Source organism: Chenopodium quinoa, unplaced genomic scaffold, assembly GCF_001683475.1.
Source record: "Chenopodium quinoa cultivar QQ74 unplaced genomic scaffold, ASM168347v1, whole genome shotgun sequence".
NCBI classification, from domain to species: domain Eukaryota; kingdom Viridiplantae; phylum Streptophyta; class Magnoliopsida; order Caryophyllales; family Amaranthaceae; genus Chenopodium; species Chenopodium quinoa.
This window is the reverse complement of record NW_018744931.1, coordinates 305,011-324,598: the sequence shown is the minus strand read 5'-3', so window position 1 is coordinate 324,598 and position 19,588 is coordinate 305,011. Positions and strand designations below refer to the sequence as shown.

General features: G+C 43.9%; 1 protein-coding gene across 1 annotated transcript; it reads right to left on the bottom strand.

Annotated features, from left to right (window-relative positions):
* Positions 1 to 590: 590 nt before the first annotated feature.
* LOC110706177 lies at positions 591 to 2,917 on the bottom strand. Its single transcript, XM_021884078.1, has 4 exons — positions 2,836 to 2,917; positions 1,832 to 2,059; positions 1,654 to 1,742; positions 591 to 1,499 (listed from the first exon to the last, which is right to left on the bottom strand). The coding sequence occupies exons 1-4, from the start codon at positions 2,915 to 2,917 to the stop codon at positions 591 to 593; spliced, it is 1,308 nt and encodes a 435-aa protein (XP_021739770.1).
* Positions 2,918 to 19,588: the final 16,671 nt, after the last annotated feature.

Below are 19,588 nucleotides of genomic sequence, written 5' to 3'. Positions count from 1 at the left end.
TTTTAGGGTGAGGTGGGTTGGGATTTTTTCGGGCTTCTAGGTGTTGTGTTGGGATTTAAATTTTTTTTTTGTTTAATTTTTGGGTTGTGACAAGTTGTTTTGGTGGTGGTGGCGGCAGTGGTGGTTTTAGGTGGGTGGTGGGGTGGTTTTCTTAGCTAGTTTGTGTGGGTTAGGATTAGGTGGGTAGGGGTTTTGATGGTATGGGTCGTGTAACGGAACCAGTTAGGGGCTAGTGGTGGGGAGTTATTTGGTGGTTGGTGGTGGTTGATAAGCCGTGCCGTACTGGTGGCGCGACGTTTTTTTTTTTTTTTCTTAAAACAAGTTTCCGACGGAATTTCCGTCGTAAAATTCCCACCGAATTGTGAATTCCGTCAGAAATTTCCGACGGATTTTCCTGGTACTGAAAAACCTCTTTCGAAGAAAAATTCCGTCGGAAAAGTGTTTCCGACGGAATTTCCGTCGGCATAAGACAAACTTCCTACAACAGCTTTTCCGACAACCGGTTACGACGCAATTCTGTCGGAAACAGGTTTAACAACGGATTTTGGGGTGGTTCCGACATAAATTTTCTGTCAAAAATGACCCTTTTTCTAGTAGTGGTTGCACTTTTTGACATATGCCAGCGCGTCATGCGTCAGAGTTGGCCAGTATGCACCTCTTCTGACGACTTCTACTCCCACTGCCTTTCCACCAATGTGGTTGGCACATATCCATGAGTGCGCTTCTTCCATGAACCTCTCTAGCTTCCACTCTGGGATACACCTCAGCAGTGGTTTCGAGAAGCCCTTCTTGTTAAGCTCCCCGTTTATTACCACATACCAGTTGGCGTCCTTCTTAACCTTCCTGGCTTGCACCTCATCATCTGGCAACGAGCCGTGAACTTTGTATGCCATAATGTCTGTGTACCACTGTTGCCCGATGCAGTTCACTTGCTCTTTTTCAGCGATACTGCTTTCATCCAGGATTTCTACCATTACCGTCCTCGTGAGGCTCTGCAGGGTAGAACTTACTAACTTTGACAGAGCGTCAGCCTGGGAGTTTCCTGCTCTGAGGACCAAGTCTATCTGAAAATGAACCAGCTGAGCTGCCAATTCCTTTACTTTAGTTACATATTTCAACATAGTTGCTTCCCTAATCTCATACGCCCCCTGCATTTGGCTGGCGACAAGTTGAGAGTCAGTTTGCAGATGGACTTTTCGGGATCTAGGTGCGATACTCATACGCAGGCCTGCCAGTGCTGCCTCGTACTCTGCCTCGTTGTTTGATGCTTTAAACTTGAACTTTATGGCGTACTCAAATACATTTCCTTCTGGAGATGTCATTATGACTCCTACTCCACTCCCCACTTGGGCTGAGAATCCATCTACTTCTACCTTCCAGATTCCTATGTCATCTTCTTTCTCCTCATAAGAGGCTTCCACGATGAACTCTTCTAAGGCTTGTGCCTTAATGGCTGCCCAAGGTTTGACCTCAAACTCGTACTCAGAATGCTCGATGGCCTATTTTAAGAGTCTGCCTGATGCATCCATTTTTTGTAATGCTTTTTCCAGCGGGTAATTTGTGAATATTTGTATTACTTGCGCATCAAAATATGGTTTCAGCTTCCTTGCTATTGTTACCACTGCGAAGGCCAGTTTCTCTTCCAATGGGTACCTTTGCTTTGCCTTGGTCAGTACGTGGCTCACGAAGTATATTGGCCTTTGTTGTTTTTGTCTTTCTACCAGTAGCACGGCTACGATTGTCTGAATTGATGCAGAAATATACAACTGTAACTTTTCCCTTAACTCCGAGCTGATCATTGTTGGGAGTTTAGTCAAATGCTACTTAATACCCTCAAAAGCTTCTTTTTCTGCAGCTCTCCACTTAAATTCTCTATTCCCTTTCAGTAGCTGGTAGAACAGTAAGGCCTTGTCTGCTGACTTGCTAATGAACCTAGTCAGCGCGGCCATTCTGCCTATCAGCCGCATGATGTCTTTAATGCGCTTAGGCTCAGGCAGGCTTAGGACTACTTCGACCTTTTCCAGATTTGCATCTATTCCTCTCTTGCTGATCAGGAAACCTAAGAATTTTCCCGAGCTCACTCAAAAGACACATTTCTTCGGGTTGAGTTTGATTTTGTACATGTTAAGGGTGGCAAATGTTTCCTCCAAATCCATGATATGCCCTGCCTACGTGACACTCTTAACAATTGAGTCGTCAACGTACACTTCAACATTTCTGCCCTTCTGATGCAGGAATACTCTATCCATTGTCTTCTGAAAGGTTTCCCCCACATTCTTCAGCCCGAAGGGCATATCTATGTAATTGTACACTCCCCCTTCTGTGATGAATGCGGTTTTCTGCCGGTCTGATTTATGCAGGATGATCTGATGGTACCCTTAGAAGGCATCCATGAAGCTTAGCAAGGCGTGCCCGCTGGTTGAGTTTACCAGTTGATCAATCCGCGGAAGTGGGTAGTAGTCTTTTAGGCATGGCTTGTTCAGATCTGTGAAATCAATGCACATTCTCTACTAGCCATTTGCTTTCTTCACCATGACTACGTTTGCTAACCACTCTGGGTAATCGCAATGCTCGATGAATCCTGCCTCCAAGAGTTTCTCCACTTCCTCCTGGATTGCTTAATTTTTCTTAGTGGAGAAGCTTCGTTTTTTCTGTTTGACCGACTTAATATCCTCCTTCACATTCAGCATGTGGACCATGACTGGAGGGTCAATTTCGGGCATCTCATCTGCAGAGAATGCGAAAATATCCTTGTTCTTCTCAGCAGCTCTATGAGGTGTACCCCTACTCCAGGATCGATGTCTTTCCCGATTTTTACCGTTCTCGTGGGGTCACCTTCTGTGAGCTCAAATTTGACATGCTCTCCACTGGTAAGTGATCTAGCCATCTCTTCCTTTGCAGGCTCAAAGTTCTCCATTGCTAACTTCTATTTATCCTTCTCCTTGTGATATTCTTCGCGCTTCCTTTTTCTTGACTTTCTCTCAGCCTGCTCAGTGGACCTTCGTTTTGAGGTTGACTGTTGTCTGGTCTTTGTAGGCTGCTTTAAGGAGGTTATGTAACATTGTTAACTGTTTTTTGGCTTCCCCTGAGCTTTGCTGACCGTCTCTCATTAGTCGTGTAAGTCATGGCAAGGTGGTAGGTGGATACTATTCTACCTATCTTGTGGATGAGCGGTATTCTCATGATCACGTTATAGGGCGAAGGGGAGTTTATCACGAGGAATTTCGATCACTCCCGCTGAAGTCTGAGAAATGACGATCTTGCGGTGAGGAAATTCGATTACTCTGGCTGAAGTCTGAGAAATGACAATCTTGCAAAGAGGAATTTCGATCACTTGCGCTGAAGTCTGAGAAATGACGATCTTGCTGAGAGGAATTTCGATCACTCCCGCTGAAGTCTGGGAAATGACGATCTTGCGGAGAGGAATTTCGATCACTCCCCCTGAAGTCTGAGAAATGACGATCTTGCTGAGAGGAATTTTGATCACTCCCGCTGAAGTTTAATAAATGACGATCTTGCTGAGAGGATTTTCGATCACTTCCTCAGAAGTTTGAGAAATGCCGATCTTGTTGAGAGAAATTTCGATCACTCCCGCTGAAGTCTGGGAAATGACAATCTTGCGGAGAGGAATTTCGATTATTCCTGCTGAAGTATGAGAAATGACGATTTTGCGGAGAGGAATTTTGATCACTCTCGCTGAAGTCTGAGAAATGACGATCTTGCAGAGAGGAATTAAGATCACTCCCGCTCAAGTCTGGGAAATGACGATCTTGTGGAGAGGAATTTCGATCACTTGCGCTGAAGTCTGAGAAATGACGATCTTGCTGAGAGGAATTTCGATCACTCCCGCTGAAGTCTGAGAAATGACAATCTTGCTGAGAGGAATTTCTATCACTCCCTCTGAAGTCTTAGAAATGACGATCTTTCTGAGAGGAATTTCGATCACTCCCGCTGAAGTTTGGGAAATGAGGATCTTGCGGAGAGGAATTTCGATTACTCCGGCTGAAGTCTTAGAAATGACAATCTTGTGAAGAGGAATTTCGATCACTCTCGTTCAAGTCTGGGAAATGACGATCTTGTAGAGAGGAATTTCGACCACTCCCGCTGAAGTCTGGGAAATGACGATCTTGCGGAGAGGAATTTCGATCACTCCCGCCGAAGTCTGAGAAACGACGATCTTGCTGAGAGGAGTTTTGATCACTCCCGCTGAAGTCTGGGAAATGACGATCTTGCGGAGAGGAATTTCGATCACTCCCGCTAAAGTCTGTGAAATGACGATCTTGTGGAGAGGAATTTCGATCACTTGCGCTGAAGTCTGAGAAATGACGATCTTGCTGAGAGGAATTTCGATCACTCCCGCTGAAGTCTGAGAAATGACAATCTTGCTGAGAGGAATTTCTATCACTCCCTCTGAAGTCTTAGAAATGACGATCTTTCTGAGAGGAATTTCGATCACTCCCGCTGAAGTTTGGGAAATGAGGATCTTGCGGAGAGGAATTTCGATTACTCCGGCTGAAGTCTTAGAAATGACAATCTTGTGAAGAGGAATTTCGATCACTCTCGTTCAAGTCTGGGAAATGACGATCTTGTAGAGAGGAATTTCGACCACTCCCGCTGAAGTCTGGGAAATGACGATCTTGCGGAGAGGAATTTCGATCACTCCCGCCGAAGTCTGAGAAACGACGATCTTGCTGAGAGGAGTTTTGATCACTCCCGCTGAAGTCTGGGAAATGACGATCTTGCGGAGAGGAATTTCGATCACTCCCGCTAAAGTCTGTGAAATGACGATCTTGTGGAGAGGAATTTCGATCACTTGCGCTGAAGTCTGAGAAATGACGATCTTCTTGAGAGGAATTTCGATCACTCCCGCTGAAGTCTGAGATATGACGATCTTGCTGAGAGGAATTTCTATCACTCCCTCTTAAGTCTGAGAAATGACGATCTTTTTGAGAGGAATTTCGATCACTCTTGCTGAAGTTTGGGAAATGACAATCTTGCGGAGAGGAAATTCGATTACTCTGGCTGAAGTCTGAGAAATGACAATCTTGCAAAGAGGATTTTCGATCACTCCCGCTGAAGTCTAGGAAATGACGATCTTATAGAGAGGAATTTCGATCACTCCCGCTGAAGTCTGGGAAATGACGATCTTGCGGAGAGGAATTTCGATCACTCCCGCTGAAGTTTGAGAAATGACGATCTTGCTGAGAGGAATTTCGATCACTCCCTCTGAAGTCTGAGAAATGACGATCTTGTTGAGAGGAATTTCTATCACTCCCGCTGAATTCTGGGAAATGACAATCTTACAGAGAGGAATTTCGATCATTCCCGTTGAAGTCTGGGAAATGACGATCTTGTGGAGAGGAATTTCGATCACTTGCGCTGAAGTCTGAGAAATGACGATCTTGCTGTGAGGAATTTCGATCACTCCTACTGAAGTCTGAGAAATGACGATCTTGCTGAGAGGAATTTCGATCACTCCCGCTGAAGTCTGAGAAATGACGATCTTGCTGAGAGGAATTTTGAACACTCCCGCTGAAGTTTGAGAAATGACGATCTTGCTGAGAGGAATTTCGATCACTTCCTCTGAAGTTTGAGAAATGACGATCTTGCTGAGAGGAATTTTGATCACTCCCGCTGAAGTTTAATAAATGACGATCTTGCTGAGAGGAATTTCGATCACTCCCTCAGAAGTTTGAGAAATGACGATCTTGTTGGGAGGAATTTCGATCACTCCCGCTGAAGTTTGGGAAATGACAATCTTGCGGAGAGGAATTTCGATTATTCCTGCTGAAGTCTGAGAAATGACGATTTTGCGGAGAGGAATTTTGATCACTCTCGCTGAAGTCTAGGAAATGACGATCTTGCAGAGAGGAATTAAGATCACTCCCGCTGTAGTCTGGGAAATGACGATCTTGTGGAGAGGAATTTCGATCACTTGCGCTGAAGTCTGAGAAATGACGATCTTGCTGAGAGGAATTTCGATCACTCCCGCTGAAGTCTGAGAAATGACAATCTTGCTGAGAGGAATTTCTATCACTCCCTCTGAAGTCTGAGAAATGACGATCTTTCTGAGAGGAATTTTGATCACTCCCGCTGAAGTTTGGGAAATGACGATCTTGCGGAGAGGAATTTCGATTACTCTAGCTGAAGTCTGAGAAATGACAATCTTGTGAAGAGGAATTTCGATCACTCTCGTTCAAGTCTGGGAAATGACGATCTTTTAGAGAGGAATTTCGATCAATCCCGTTGAAGTCTGGAAAATGACGATCTTGCGGAGAGGAATTTCGATACTCCCGCCGAAGTCTGAGAAACGACGATCTTGCTGAGAGGATATTTGATCACTCCCACTGATGTCTGGGAAATGACGATCTTGCGGAGAGGAATTTCGATCACTTGCGCTGAAGTCTGAGAAATGATGATCTTGTTGAGAGGAATTTCGATCACTCCCGCTGAAGTCTTAGATATGACGATCTTTCTGAGAGGAATTTCTATCACTCCCTCTTAAGTCTGAGAAATGATGATCTTTTTGAGAGGAATTTCGATCACTCCTGCTGAAGTTTGGGAAATGACAATCTTGCGGAGAGGAAATTCGATTACTCTGGCTGAAGTCTGAGAAATGACAATCTTGCAAAGAGGAATTTCGATCACTCCCGCTGAAGTCTAGGAAATGACGATCTTATAGAGAGGAATTTCGATCACTCCCGCTGAAGTCTGGGAAATGACGATCTTGCGGAGAGGAATTTTGATCACTCCCGCTGAAGTCTGAGAAATGACGATCTTGCTCAGAGGAATTTTGATCACTCCCGCTGAAGTTTGAGAAATGACGATCTTGCTGAGAGGAATTTCGATCACTCCCTCTGAAGTTTGAGAAATGACGATCTTGTTGAGAGGAATTTCGATCACTCCCGCTTAATTCTGGGAAATGACAATCTTACAGAGAGGAATTTTGATCATTCCCGCTGAAGTCTTGGAAATGACGATCTTGTGGAGAGGAATTTCGATCACTTGCGCTGAAGTCTGGGAAATGACGATCTTGCGGAGAGGAATTTGGATCACTCCCGCTGAAGTCTGAGAAATGACGATCTTGCTAAGAGGAATTTTGAACACTCCCGCTGAAGTTTGAGAAATGACGATCTTGCTGAGAGGAATTTCGATCACTCCCTCTGAAGTTTGAGAAATGACGATCTTGTTCAGAGGAATTTCTATCACTCCCGCTGAAGTCTGGGAAATGACAATCTTGCTGAGAGGAATTTTGATCACTTGCGCTGAAGTTTGTGAAATGACGATCTTGCTGAGAGGAATTTCGATCACTCCCGGTGAAGTTTGGGAAATGACAATCTTGCGGAAAGGAATTTCGATTATTCCTGCTGAAGTCTGAGAAATGACGATCTTTTTGAGAGGAATTTCGATCACTCCTGCTGAAGTTTGGGAAATGACAATCTTGCGGAGAGGAAATGCGATTACTCTGGCTGAAGTCTGAGAAATGACAATCTTGCAAAGAGGAATTTCGATCACGCCCGCTGAAGTCTAGGAAATGACGATCTTATAGAGAGGAATTTCGATCACTCCCGCTGAAGTCTAGGAAATGACGATCTTGCGGAGAGGAATTTCGATCACTCCCGTTGAAGTCTGAGAAATGACGATCTTGCTCAGAGGAATTTTGATCACTCCCGCTGAAGTTTGAGAAATGACGATCTTGCTGAGAGGAATTTCGATCACTCCCTCTGAAGTTTGAGAAATGACGATCTTGTTGAGAGGAATTTCGATCACTTCCGCTGAATTCTGGGAAATGACAATCTTACAGAGAGGAATTTTGATCATTCCCGCTGAAGTCTGGGAAATGACGATCTTGTGGAGAGGAATTTCGATCACTTGCGCTGAAGTCTGGGAAATGACCATCTTGCGGAGAGGAATTTCGATCACTCCCGCTGAAGTCTGAGAAATGACAATCTTGCTGAGAGGAATTTTGAACACTCCCGCTGAAGTTTGAGAAATGACGATCTTGCTGAGAGGAATTTCGATCACTCCCTCTGAAGTTTGAGAAATGACGATCTTGTTGAGAGGAATTTCTATCACTCTCGCTGAAGTCTGGGAAATGACAATCTTGCTAAGAGGAATTTCGATCATTTCGGCTGAAGTATGAGAAATGACGATCTTGCGGAGAGGAATTTGGATTACTCTCGATGAAGTCTGGGAAATGACTATCTTGCAGAGAGGAATTTCGATCACTCCCGCTGAAGTCTGGGAAATGACGATCTTGTGGAGAGGAATTTCGATCACTTGCGCTGAAGTCTGAGAAATGACGATCTTGCTGTGAGGAATTTCGATCACTCCCGCTGAAGTTTGAGAAATGACGATCTTGCTGAGAAGAATTTCTATCACTCCCTCTGAAGTCTGAGAAATGACGATCTTTCTGAGAGGAATTTCGATCACTCCCGCTGAAGTTTTGGAAATGACGATCTTGTGGAGAGGAATTTCGATTACTCCGGCTGAAGTCTGAGAAATGACAATCTTGAAAAGAGGAATTTCGATCACTCTCGCTCAAGTCTGGGAAATGACGATCTTGTAGAGAGAGATTTCGATCACTCCCGCTGAAGTCTGGGAAATGACGATCTTGCGGAGAGGAATTTGGATCACTCCCGCTGAAGTCGCAGAAATGACGATCTTGCTGAGAGGAATTTCGATCACTCCCGCTGAAGTATGAGAAATGACGATCTTGCTGAGATGATTTTCGATCAGTACCGCTGAAGTCTGAGAAATGACGATCTTGATGAGAGGAATGTCGATCACTCCTGCTTAAGTTTGAGAAATGACGATCTTGCGGAGAGGAATTTCGATCACTCCCGTTGAAGTCTGGGAAATGACGATCTTGTGGAGAGGAATTTTGATTACTCCCGCGAAAGTGCACGTTTCTTTTTTTTTTTGGCGGGAATGGTATTTGCATGAGTGGGACACGTGTTGATGATCTAGGCCGTCAGTTTGAATTTACTGAAGTAACATGGCGGTTTGGCTTTGCTTTGTTTCCAACTACCCATTTACTCCGTATTAAATTCACTGTCCCGCACTTTTTACTCATTTCTTTTACTTTATATTTTCATCTTCCCCTCTTTATTAATTTTCACTTCAAAATCTTCGCTCTTCATTTCTCCTCTTTAGGTGCTCGTGTTCTTCCATTGTTGTGGTAAGTTTCCGCTTTCTTCGCCTTTTTTTAACTTCAACTTTTTGCCTTACTCGCTTTTCTCTTTTATTTCTTCGCTCTTACTACTTTACTACTTTGTTTCTTCTTCTATCTTTCTTGATTAAAGTTTTGAACTTTGTTCTGTTCAAGTTTTTTCGTTCGCCATTGTTGTTGTGCTTTGTTGCTTCTGCAACTTTTTCTATTAAAGGTACTTACTTTGTACCTCTTTGTTGTATGTATTTTCCCAATTTCGATTCTTTTTGCTTTTTTCTTCCCAAGATTGTACCTTTTGATTCCCACTAATTGTCATTGTCTAATTTTTCCCCCTTTCTTGTTGTTGTAATTGCGTTCTTGATTCTTTCCCTTTATTCCTTCATTGTTCTTGTCTCCCTAAACTGACCTTTGATTTTCGGTTCCCCATTGCTTTTTTCGTCCTTTTGTGCGCTTTTTCTATTTGCAGATTTCATAACGCCTGACGCTTTTGATAGTCAAAACATAAGTGAGCCTCAAGTGGCCACTGAATTGGATTCTACTTCCCGATCATCTCCTTTAGGTGAACGCCCTGCGCATACTCCTCCTGTTTCTTTTTCTTCTTCCCCTACTCCTATACAAATGGTTATGCCTTCTTCCTGTCCCCACGTTGCGAGCGGGACGGGTACTGCTGCATTTGGGTCGGGCAGTAGTCGTCCCGCTGAGGGTAGTGCCTTTTGCCCTTTCCAGCGTGAGTCTTGCCCTGATTTCTTTAATCCCTACTGCGAGCGAGTGCTTATAAAGGATGGGATTCCTTTGTACCACCTTACCCATTTAAGGCTGGGCACAATGCGTCATAAGGCGTTAGCAAATGCCGTTAAGGCTAATCCCCCTGACGTGTCTCTTGTTAGTCCCATTCCCCGTGTTCAGCCTTTAAACAGTTTTTCTTAGCTTGATGACATGGCTGATGTAAATCGGTTTGACCATTATGTATTGCTCGCTGGCAATATTGATACTCCATCACCTTCTCCCTCTCCAACTGTTCGAACGAGCAGGATGACTGAGTCCCCAGGCGATCATTCTCTTTTTGATTGTCAACCCACCTACGTGGTGGAGCCTGTTGAGGAGGGCAAGACTGAGTTTTTCTCGGATGACAAGTGTTACGGGTCTAAGAACTGTGTGCTGGACTCCCTCTGGCGCAAGGATGCATTTCCCTGCTGCATCCAGCTTCTCTTCATACCCTAATTTGCCCGATGTGGTTCTTACGATTTCAGAGGTACCCTGAATCCTTGCACTTATTCAAGTCTTTAATGAGCTTGAAGAGGTCTGCTTCTGGGACCGAACTCGGGTGGTACTATGTTGCTCCTAAGGAGGATAGGGTCTTATCCTACACAAAACTTGGTCATTTCAGGGATTGGACTGGCAAATTTTTCAGGGTGAAGGTGCCTTCCACTTTTTCTGCGCTGCGCAACTTTAGGGAGATCCGTACTAATATGGCTGGAGTTACCGTCACCCCCTGCGAGCCTGCCCATGAGACTAAGGCTTTGCAGGGTGCGGGGACTGGTGATTCCAAATTTCCTAAGATCTGGCTTCCCAACTCCATATACATTATGGGTAATGAGCAGCTCTCTACTATACGCTTGTGTCATACACATGAGCCTGGTAAGTTTCTAGGCTTTCTTTTTGTTTTCTTCTTCTCCTTTTTTTAAAAGTCTTTTACGCTATTTTATTTCTTGTCTTTTCCCCTTTTCAGGCTATGACAAGTTGGATAAGCGTATTCTTGGGCTGGCCAATAATTAGAGGGACCGTTTAACTGCTACCCCTCAAAATCCTCCTGAGCTCTTTGACACACTAGAGGTGTATGCCAGCTCTCTGAAGAATGATGTGCGTTTTGCTCCCTCTAAGCTGCGGGCTGTTTTCGGTACTATGACTGTTGTCGATCGCGCAGGGTCCAGCCGTGCTGAAGTTGAGCCTTCTTCCTCTACTGTTGGGAGCAGGCGTGAGACTCAGCCTACCCCTCGAAGAGCTGGCTTAGAACCGGAGGCGTTAGTGGCGCATGATGCTTCTCCTGAGATGCAACCTGTTGCAGCTTCCGGCAGGATGGCACCTCAGTCTTCTGCTGCCAAACGATAGCGCGATCAAGCTTCTGATGATCCAAAAACTAGTGCTGACGATTTTGCCGATAGTGTTCTCCAGTTTCCCCATGAGGGGGCTGAGACTACTAGTGTGGGTGTAAAGCCCACTTTTTCAAGTGAGTATGTTCTGCTATTTTCTTCCGATGTTGATAATGCTGATGCTGCGAAGGACACTGTTGATCCTTCTGTTGCAGCTACTGACTTCCAGTTCCCTAATGAACTACCATAGAGCTTCCCATGTTTCCACCGCATCCTTCTAGACTGAGAGGATGGCTCCGAAGTGCTTCTAGAGGTGGACACTCCCAGGCAGAGGGTTCTCACAAGCAGGATCATCCAATTATTGACTTAGATGATGAACCTGTGTCCTCTGCCCCTGCTAGAGATGAGCCTGAAGCGAAGAAGGCTCGCATCTCCTCTAGCCTTGTTCCTTTTGCATCCAATTCTGCTAACACTGGGCTTCTTGGTTGGAATGTTGACAGGGGGGTGAAATACTCAGAACTCTGGTGAACTTAACCGCTGTGTTCATCAGTTCTTGAGTGATGCTTTTGAAAATCCTCTGTCTGCTACCTCAATCTCTGCTGGAAGTAATTTTTGCCCAGCTGGGGCTATTAAATTTTTTGAGGTTCCCATTGAGGCCCACCTTCGCCCCATACTGTGTCCTGGTAGGGCTGAGAATGCTCCATTTCGGCTTGAGATGAATGTGAGGGCTGGCGAGTCTTTGTTTGTGGACGACCCTCAAAAGGCTGGTACTTTGGGGTACCGCCTGACTCAAGGGGTTGTCTCCTAGCTGATTCTAAGCGCAACTCAGTAAGCCTCCCTACTACTATAGCTTGCCGTGACCTGCAGAAGGTTAGTTTTCTGCTTTTAGTTTTCCCATTTTGCTTTGGTTTTTCTTTTCTTCTCTGCTTATTCCCTTGTTAATGCCTTGTTTTATTTTTATTTTTAGTCAATTCCTGACTTGGCTCACTCCTTTCTTTTTCTGCCCTTTTTCCAGCTTGTCAAGTCTTTTCGAGATTTATCCAATGCTTTGCTGTCAGTGGAGAAGGAGTATCAGAATCAGGGCATAATTCTTTCTCGAAAGAATTTGGAGGTTCAGCAGGCTCAGGCTGAGAGGAATGTTATGGCCAGCGAGTTGACTCCTCTAAGGGAGAGGGCGGACGTCCTGCAGCTCCAGTTGGGAGAATTTCAACTCACTCAAACCAAATTAAAGAGCTGCGAAGAGCAACTGGAGACCTCTCAGGCCAAGGTGCAGACGTTTGAGGCAGAGATTGCAGATCTGTGAGCTGGAAGCTACCAAGAAGGAGGCACTCAAAGCTTTTGCGCTCTCCCCTGCTTTTACTAAGTTATTGGCTGATCACCATGATGGTTGATGGGAGGCTGCAGTTCGGTGTGTTAGAAGCTTGTATGGTGAGGGTGAGGAGCAGCAGGTTCGTTTCAACGCCTTCTGGGCTAAGGTAAACGCTGCAGGCGAGGCTGGTTTGTTTGATCTCCCTACTGATCATTCTCGTGTTGTTAGCTGCAAGGTTCCTGACCAAGCTGTGTTGAACTTGGAAGTTCCTCTCTGCCCTGACATTGCTGCAGCTATTGGAGTGGAATCCTTAGCTGGTGACCAATAAAGATTATGGCGGCTGTCACCTTCCTACTCCAGTGATTCTCCTGAGTTTCCCTCACTCAGATCTGTAGTAACCAAGTAGTTTTTGTTACTGTCTTTGGGGTGCATAGCCGCCAAAGATTATGTTTACTTGCGCTTTTGCTGAATACTTTATCTTTTTCTGCTGGGCCTGTCCAGCTTAACCTGACTTTTATTTTGCTAACTTTCTTTGCTGTGACTTTTCTATGTCGCTCAGCTTGTTTTGCTGCGACTTTTTTATGTCGTTCAGCTTATTTATGCTACGACTTGTTGTTTTGTGCCGCTTACTTCTTTTTGTAAGGGTCTATTGCATGCTTATCTCCTCCTTTCCTCTCCCCCTCAAAGAGGTGAGCTAAGTGGAACTAAAAGAACCTTAGTGTTGCCCACATAGCTCATCTTCTTCGTTTTCCCTTTTCTCTCCTGCTCAAGCTGAACGTGCTAGGCCTCCCCCTCAGGCGTCCCCGAGGTGGTGCCCTATTTTACCGTGAGCAGATGAGGTGAGGTCTTAGGGAGGGATGTTTTAATTTGTCGTCTAACACTATTTTGCCACTTTGTGCTGATGTGCTTCTTGCCTTTAACAAAAAAATTTATTATTTTTTTTTGTTTTACTTCTGCATTTAGTATATAATGATAAGGCATGATATATTAAAACAGGTTTACGTAACATACTCCTCACGAAGTGGCTTGTATTTCATTGAATAAAAATGGCTCGAATGCCTTAGTTAACATAACATGAACTGAATAAAGTTTGTGCAAAATTGAAACAACTACCTCTGTTTCTTCCTAACTTCATGCTTTTTAAACAAAGTATTTCTTTAACACATCATCATTGAAACTATTTCTTAAGACCTGAACTTCTAGATCTGTAAGGAGGAATGCACCTGGTCCTACCTGATCGTGACTGATGAAAGGGCCTTCCCAGTTTGCTAACAGCTTTCCATGCTGATTTCCTCTTCCTACTGCTGCTGTCTTTCAAAGGACTAAATCTCCGAGCAGGAGCTCCCTGTACTTGACCCTCTTGTCGAAAGCTTTGGATATCTTACTCTTCGAGGCTGCCAACTTGAGAGCTTCTTTTAGCCTTACTTCTGGCAGGAAGTCTAGCTCTTCCAGCATGCGTTTTTCATTTCCTTGTTGTTCATAGTGTTGTATCCGCAGGATGGGGAGTTGCACTTCTACTTGGACAACTGCATCAGCCCCATAGGTTAGGGTGAAAGGGATTTTACCAGTGGACTCCTTCTTAGTGGTTATGTTTGCCAATAAAATCTCTAGGATTAGGTCTTCCCATAGGCCCTTGTATTCCTCCAGCTTGTTTGCTGCTTCTGCCTGGCCATTACACTGCGGGTGGCAGACTGAGGCACTTGCATACTTGGTGCCCATTTCTTCCAGGTAATCCTTGATGGTGTCACAATCGAACTGACATCCATGGTCAAAGACTATGCACTGTGGAACCCCGAACCTTGTGATGATGTTCTTCCATATGAATGTCCTTACTTGGACTGCCTTTATGTACTTAGTGGGTTCAGCCTCTATCCAATTGGTAAAATAATCTACTGCCACGATGAGATGCTTCTTGCCCGCTGACCCAGTGGTGAAAGGTCCTAATATGTCCATTCTCCACTCAGCAAACGGGATCGGGCTGAGGATCGGGGTCAGATCATTCGCTTGTTGGTTTATTACAGGGGAATATTTTTGACACTTGTTCACTACTAGAAAAAGAGTCAATTCCGACGGTCATGAAAATCCGTCGGAAACCACTTAATTTCCGACATATTTTATTTTCGTAGGCAATTTTCGACAGATCAGGAATTTCCGTCGAAAATCCGTCGGAAATTTACGACGGAAATTAAAATCCGTCGGAAATTAAGTGTTTTCCGATGGATTTTATTCCGTAGGAAACTTCTGACGGATTTTTCGGTCGGAAATTAAAGTTTCTGACGGAATAATTTATGTTTTCGGCGGAATTTTGATTTTTTTTAAAAAAAAAACAAAAAATTTGAAACCCTAATTTAAACCCGCCCCTTTACCCTTACCCCTTCATTTATCTCTCCTTCTCTGCCCCTTTTTTCTTCATCCTTCTTTCTCCGCCACTTCTTCTTCCTTCTTATTCTTCCTCCTTCCTGTTCTTCCTCCTTCCTCCTGTTCTTCGCCCCTTTTTCTTCCCCTTTCCCCTTTCTTTTTCATTTGTTCTAATTAATTTTTTGGGTTTTCGCCCCTTTTTCTTCTTTCTAATTAATTTTTGGCAACAACAACCCAAAATTTACACTAATTCGTGAAGCCCTACTTAATTTTTTGAACAAAAGTAAGGTTTTTCATGTCAAATTCGACCATGAAAAATCTAGATCTAGAGTTTTCATGGTCGAATTTGACCTTTAAAACCAAAATTCGAGCCATTTTTGTGGTTTTGTTGGTGAAATTCAAGGTTTGTACTTCTTTTTTTATTTATTTTTGGTTGATTAGGGTGGCGGTAGGTTTTTATTTTTATTATTTTTTTCTTTTTTACGGTTGTGGTGGCTTGATGCCATGGTGGTTTGGTTTTTTAGTCAGGTCTGGGTCGGTTAGGACGGTGGTTCGGTTTTAGGGTGAGGTGGGTTGGGATTTTTTCGGGCTTCTGGGTGTTGTGTTAGGATTTAAATTTTTTTTTGTTTAATTTTTGGGTTGTGACAAGTTGTTTTGGTGGTGGTGGCGACAGTGGTGGTTTTAGGTGGGTGGTGGGGTGGTTTTCTTAGCTAGTTTGTGTGGGTTAGGATTAGGTGGGTAGGGGTTTTGATGGTATGGGTCGTGTAACGGAACCAGTTAGGGGCTGGTGGTGGGGAGTTATTTGGTGGTTGGTGGTGGTTGATACGCCGTGCCGTACTGGTGGCGCGACGTTTTTTTGTTATTTCTTAAAACCAGTTTTCGACGGAATTTCCGTCGGAAAATTCCGACTGAATTGTGAATTCCGTCAGAAATTTCCGACGGATTTTCCTGGTGCTGAAAAACCACTTTCGAAGAAAAATTCCGTTGGAAAAGTGTTTCCGACGGAATTTCCGTCGGTAGAAGACAAATTTCCTACAACAGCTTTTCCGACAACCGGTTACGACGGAATTCTGTCGGAAACAGGTTTTACGACGGATTTTGGGGTGGTTCCGACATAAATTTTCCGTCAAAAATGACCCTTTTTCTAGTAGTGGTTGCTCTTTTGAACATATGCCAGCGCGTCATGCGTCAGAGTTGGCCAGTATGCACCTCTTCTGAGGACTTCTACTCCCACTGCCTTTCCACCAATGTGGTTGGCACATATCCATGAGTGCGCTTCTTCCATGAACCTCTCTTTCTTCCACTCTGGGATCCACATCAGCAGTGGTTTCGAGAAGCCCTTCTTGTTAAGCTCCCCGTTTATTACCACATACCAGTTGGCGTCCTTCTTAACCTTCCTGGCTTGCACCTCATCATCTGGCAACGAGCCGTGAACTTTCCATGTTGCCCGATGTAGTTCACTTGCTCTTTTTCAGCGATACTGCTTTCATCCAGGACTTCTACCATTACCGTCCTCGTGAGGCTCTGCAGGGTAGAATTTGCTAACTTTGATAGAGCGTCAGCCTGGGAGTTTCCTGCTCTGAGGACCAAGTCTAACTGGAAATGAACCAGCTGAGCTGCCAGTTCCTTTACTTTAGTTACATATTTCAACATGGTTGCTTCCCTAATCTCATACGCCCCCTGCATTTGGCTGGCGACAAGCTGAGAGTCAGTTTGCAAATGGACTTTTCGGGATCTAGGTGCGATACTCATACGCAGGCCTGCCAGTGCTGCCTCGTACTCTGCCTCGTTGTTTGATGCTTTGAACTTGAACTTTATGGCGTACTCAAATACATTTCCTTCTGGAGATGTCATTATGACTCCTACTCCACTCCCCACTTGGGCTGAGAATCCATCTACTTCTACCGTCCAGATTCCTATGTCATCTTCTTTTTCCTCATAAGAGGCTTCCACGATGAAATCTTTTAAGGCTTGTGCCTTAATGGCTGCCCTAGGTTTGACCTCAAACTCGTACTCAGAATGATCGATGCCCTATTTTAAGAGTTTGCCTGATGCATCCATTTTCTGTAATGCTTTTTCCAGCGGGTAATTTGTGAATATTTGTATTACGTGCGCATCAAAATATGGTTTCAGCTTCCTTGCTATTGTTACCACTGCGAAGGCCAGTTTCTCTACCAATGGGTACCTTTGCTTTGCCTTGGTCAGTACGTGGCTCACGAAGTATATTGGCCTTTGTTGTTTTTGTCTTTCTACCAGTAGCACGACTACGATTGTCTGAATTGATGCAGAAATATACAACTGTAACTTTTCCCTTAACTCCGAGCTGATCATTGTTGGGAGTTTAGTCAAATGCTACTTAATACCCTCAAAAGCTTCTTTTTCTGCAGCTCTCCACTTAAATTCTCTATTCCCTTTCAGTAGGTGGTAGAACAGTAAGGCCTTGTCTGATGACTTGCTAATGAACCAATCAGCGCGGCCATTCTGCCTGTTAGCCGCATGATGTGTTTAATGCGCTTAGGCTCAGGCAGGCTTAGGACTGCTTTGACCTTTTCCGGATTTGCGTCTATTCCTCTCTCGCTGATCAGGAAACCTAAGAATTTTCCCGAGCTCACTCCAAAGACACATTTCTTCGGGTTGAGTTTGATTTTGTACATGTTAAGGGTGGCAAATGTTTCCTCCAAATACATGATATGCCCTGCCTACGTGACACTCTTAACAATTGAGTCGTCAACGTACACTTCAACATTTCTGCCCTTCCGATGCAGGAATACTCTATCCATTGTCTTCTGAAAGGTTTCCCCCACATTCTTCAGCCCGAAGGGCATATCTATGTAATTGTACACTCCCCCTTCGGTGATGAATGCGGTTTTTTGCCGGTCTAATTTATGCAGGATGATCTGATGGTACCCTTAGAAGCCATCCATAAAGCTTAGCAAGGCGTGCCCGCTGGTTGAGTCTACCAGTTGATCAATCCACGGAAGTGGGTAGTAGTCTTTTAGGCATGGCTTGTTCAGATCTGTGAAATCAATGCACATTCTCTACTAGCCATTTGCTTTCTTCACCATGACTACGTTGGCTAACCACTCAGGGTAATCTCAAGGCTCGATGAATCCTGCCTCCAAGAGTTTCTCCACTTCCTCCTGGATTGCTTAATTTTTCTTAGTGGAGAAGCTTCGTTTTTTCTGTTTGACCGACTTAATATCCTCCTTCACATTCAGCATGTGGACCATGACTGGAGGGTCAATTTCGGGCATCTCATCTACAGAGAATGCGAAAATATCCTTGTTCCTTCTCAGCAGCTTTATGAGGTGTACCCCTACTCCAGGATCGATGTCTTTCTGATGAAAAAACTAATAGATGAAATTAGTTTAAACAAGTTAATGAATCAAGCTTAAGCAAAGGATTGATTTTAGGTTGGTGTTTAGGTACGTTTATGTAGAATTTAGGTGTAGGTTTGTAAGGATTACTCACTTATCAAACAAGGATATGAAGGCAAGGATTTCTCACTCAACCTACTAAGTTCAAATTGTATGGAAGGATTACTCACTTGACCACTCAATCTCTTCAAGTCTAACTTGGTACAAAAACCGGTTATTTCACAAACAAATAATCAGTTTTTAAGTTCAAGCAAAAGCTCTTTTTCATTGATCAAAATCTGCTTACAAACTACAATTACATGCCTTTTATAAGCAACTAAAAGAACTAACAATCATTGCTTAACTTAAAGAAGCAAACTGATTTATTAAAGCTTTAAACAACGAAAATGAAACTAAGCCTAAATTACGTCTAAGTGCAGCAGCCTCTTAGTCTTCATATGCCCCTTAACGTCCTTATTAAACGCATGTAAATGAGCTAAGCAAACAGCCACAAATTAAGCAAGAAAACCGTTGGAGGTGCATTGTAACCCCCCCTTGATTCACGCCCCTTTCTTTATTCATGCATTGAAGTTTCTCCTTGAGTTCCTCTCAACTGAAATGGCTGTTCAAAATGCTTCAATTAACGTGCTTAATGAGCAATTAAGCAAGTAAATCCATGATTAAAACCAAACGGACCATGGGCAGCAAAAGAATCCAAGGTTTGGTCTTCAAATGATTTCGCAAGTATCACTTCTTTGGATGAACCGTAACTTGGACTTGTGCTTGGACTTGGATGAAAATTATGACTAGGACTAATAGGACTTTCGTGATTTGCATCATCCTCCCCTTCTTCGAAAGGAGTTGTCCTCAACTCGTCATCTTCTAAATAAGGAGCTAGGTCACCAATATTGAAAGTTGATGAAACTCCAAATTGCCCTCCAAGATCAACTTTGTATGCATTATCATTGATCCTTTCCATGATTTTAAAAGGACCCTCTGCCCTTGGCATCAACTTGTGCTTTCGTTGCTTAGGGAACCTTTCTTTTCGAAGAAAAATCCAAACAAGATCACCCACTTCGAATTTTCTCACATTGCTCAAGTGTTTGTTTGCTTGCTTCTTGTAGGACTCGTTAGCTTTCTCAATGTTCTTCCTAACTTCTTTATGAACATTCATCATGAACTCAACGTGCTCCTTGGCTGTCCCATGAACAAATTTGTCCTTAGGAATTGCAATGTAATCAATAGGAACATAAGGATTGATCCCATAAACAATTTCGAATGGTGAGTATTTCGTGGTTTTACT

Coding starts and splice junctions, on each gene's coding strand:
- LOC110706177 (XM_021884078.1), bottom strand. CDS start 2,917: ATGGAGAACTTTGAGCCTGCAAAGGAAGAGATGGCTAGATCACTTACC. Junction 1,743..1,831: donor AGAAAAAGAAGCTTTTGAGG/GTATTAAGTAGC, acceptor GCATCAATTCAG/ACAATCGTAGCCGTGCTACT. Junction 1,500..1,653: donor CTGACCAAGGCAAAGCAAAG/GTACCCATTGGA, acceptor CTCTTAAAATAG/GCCATCGAGCATTCTGAGTA.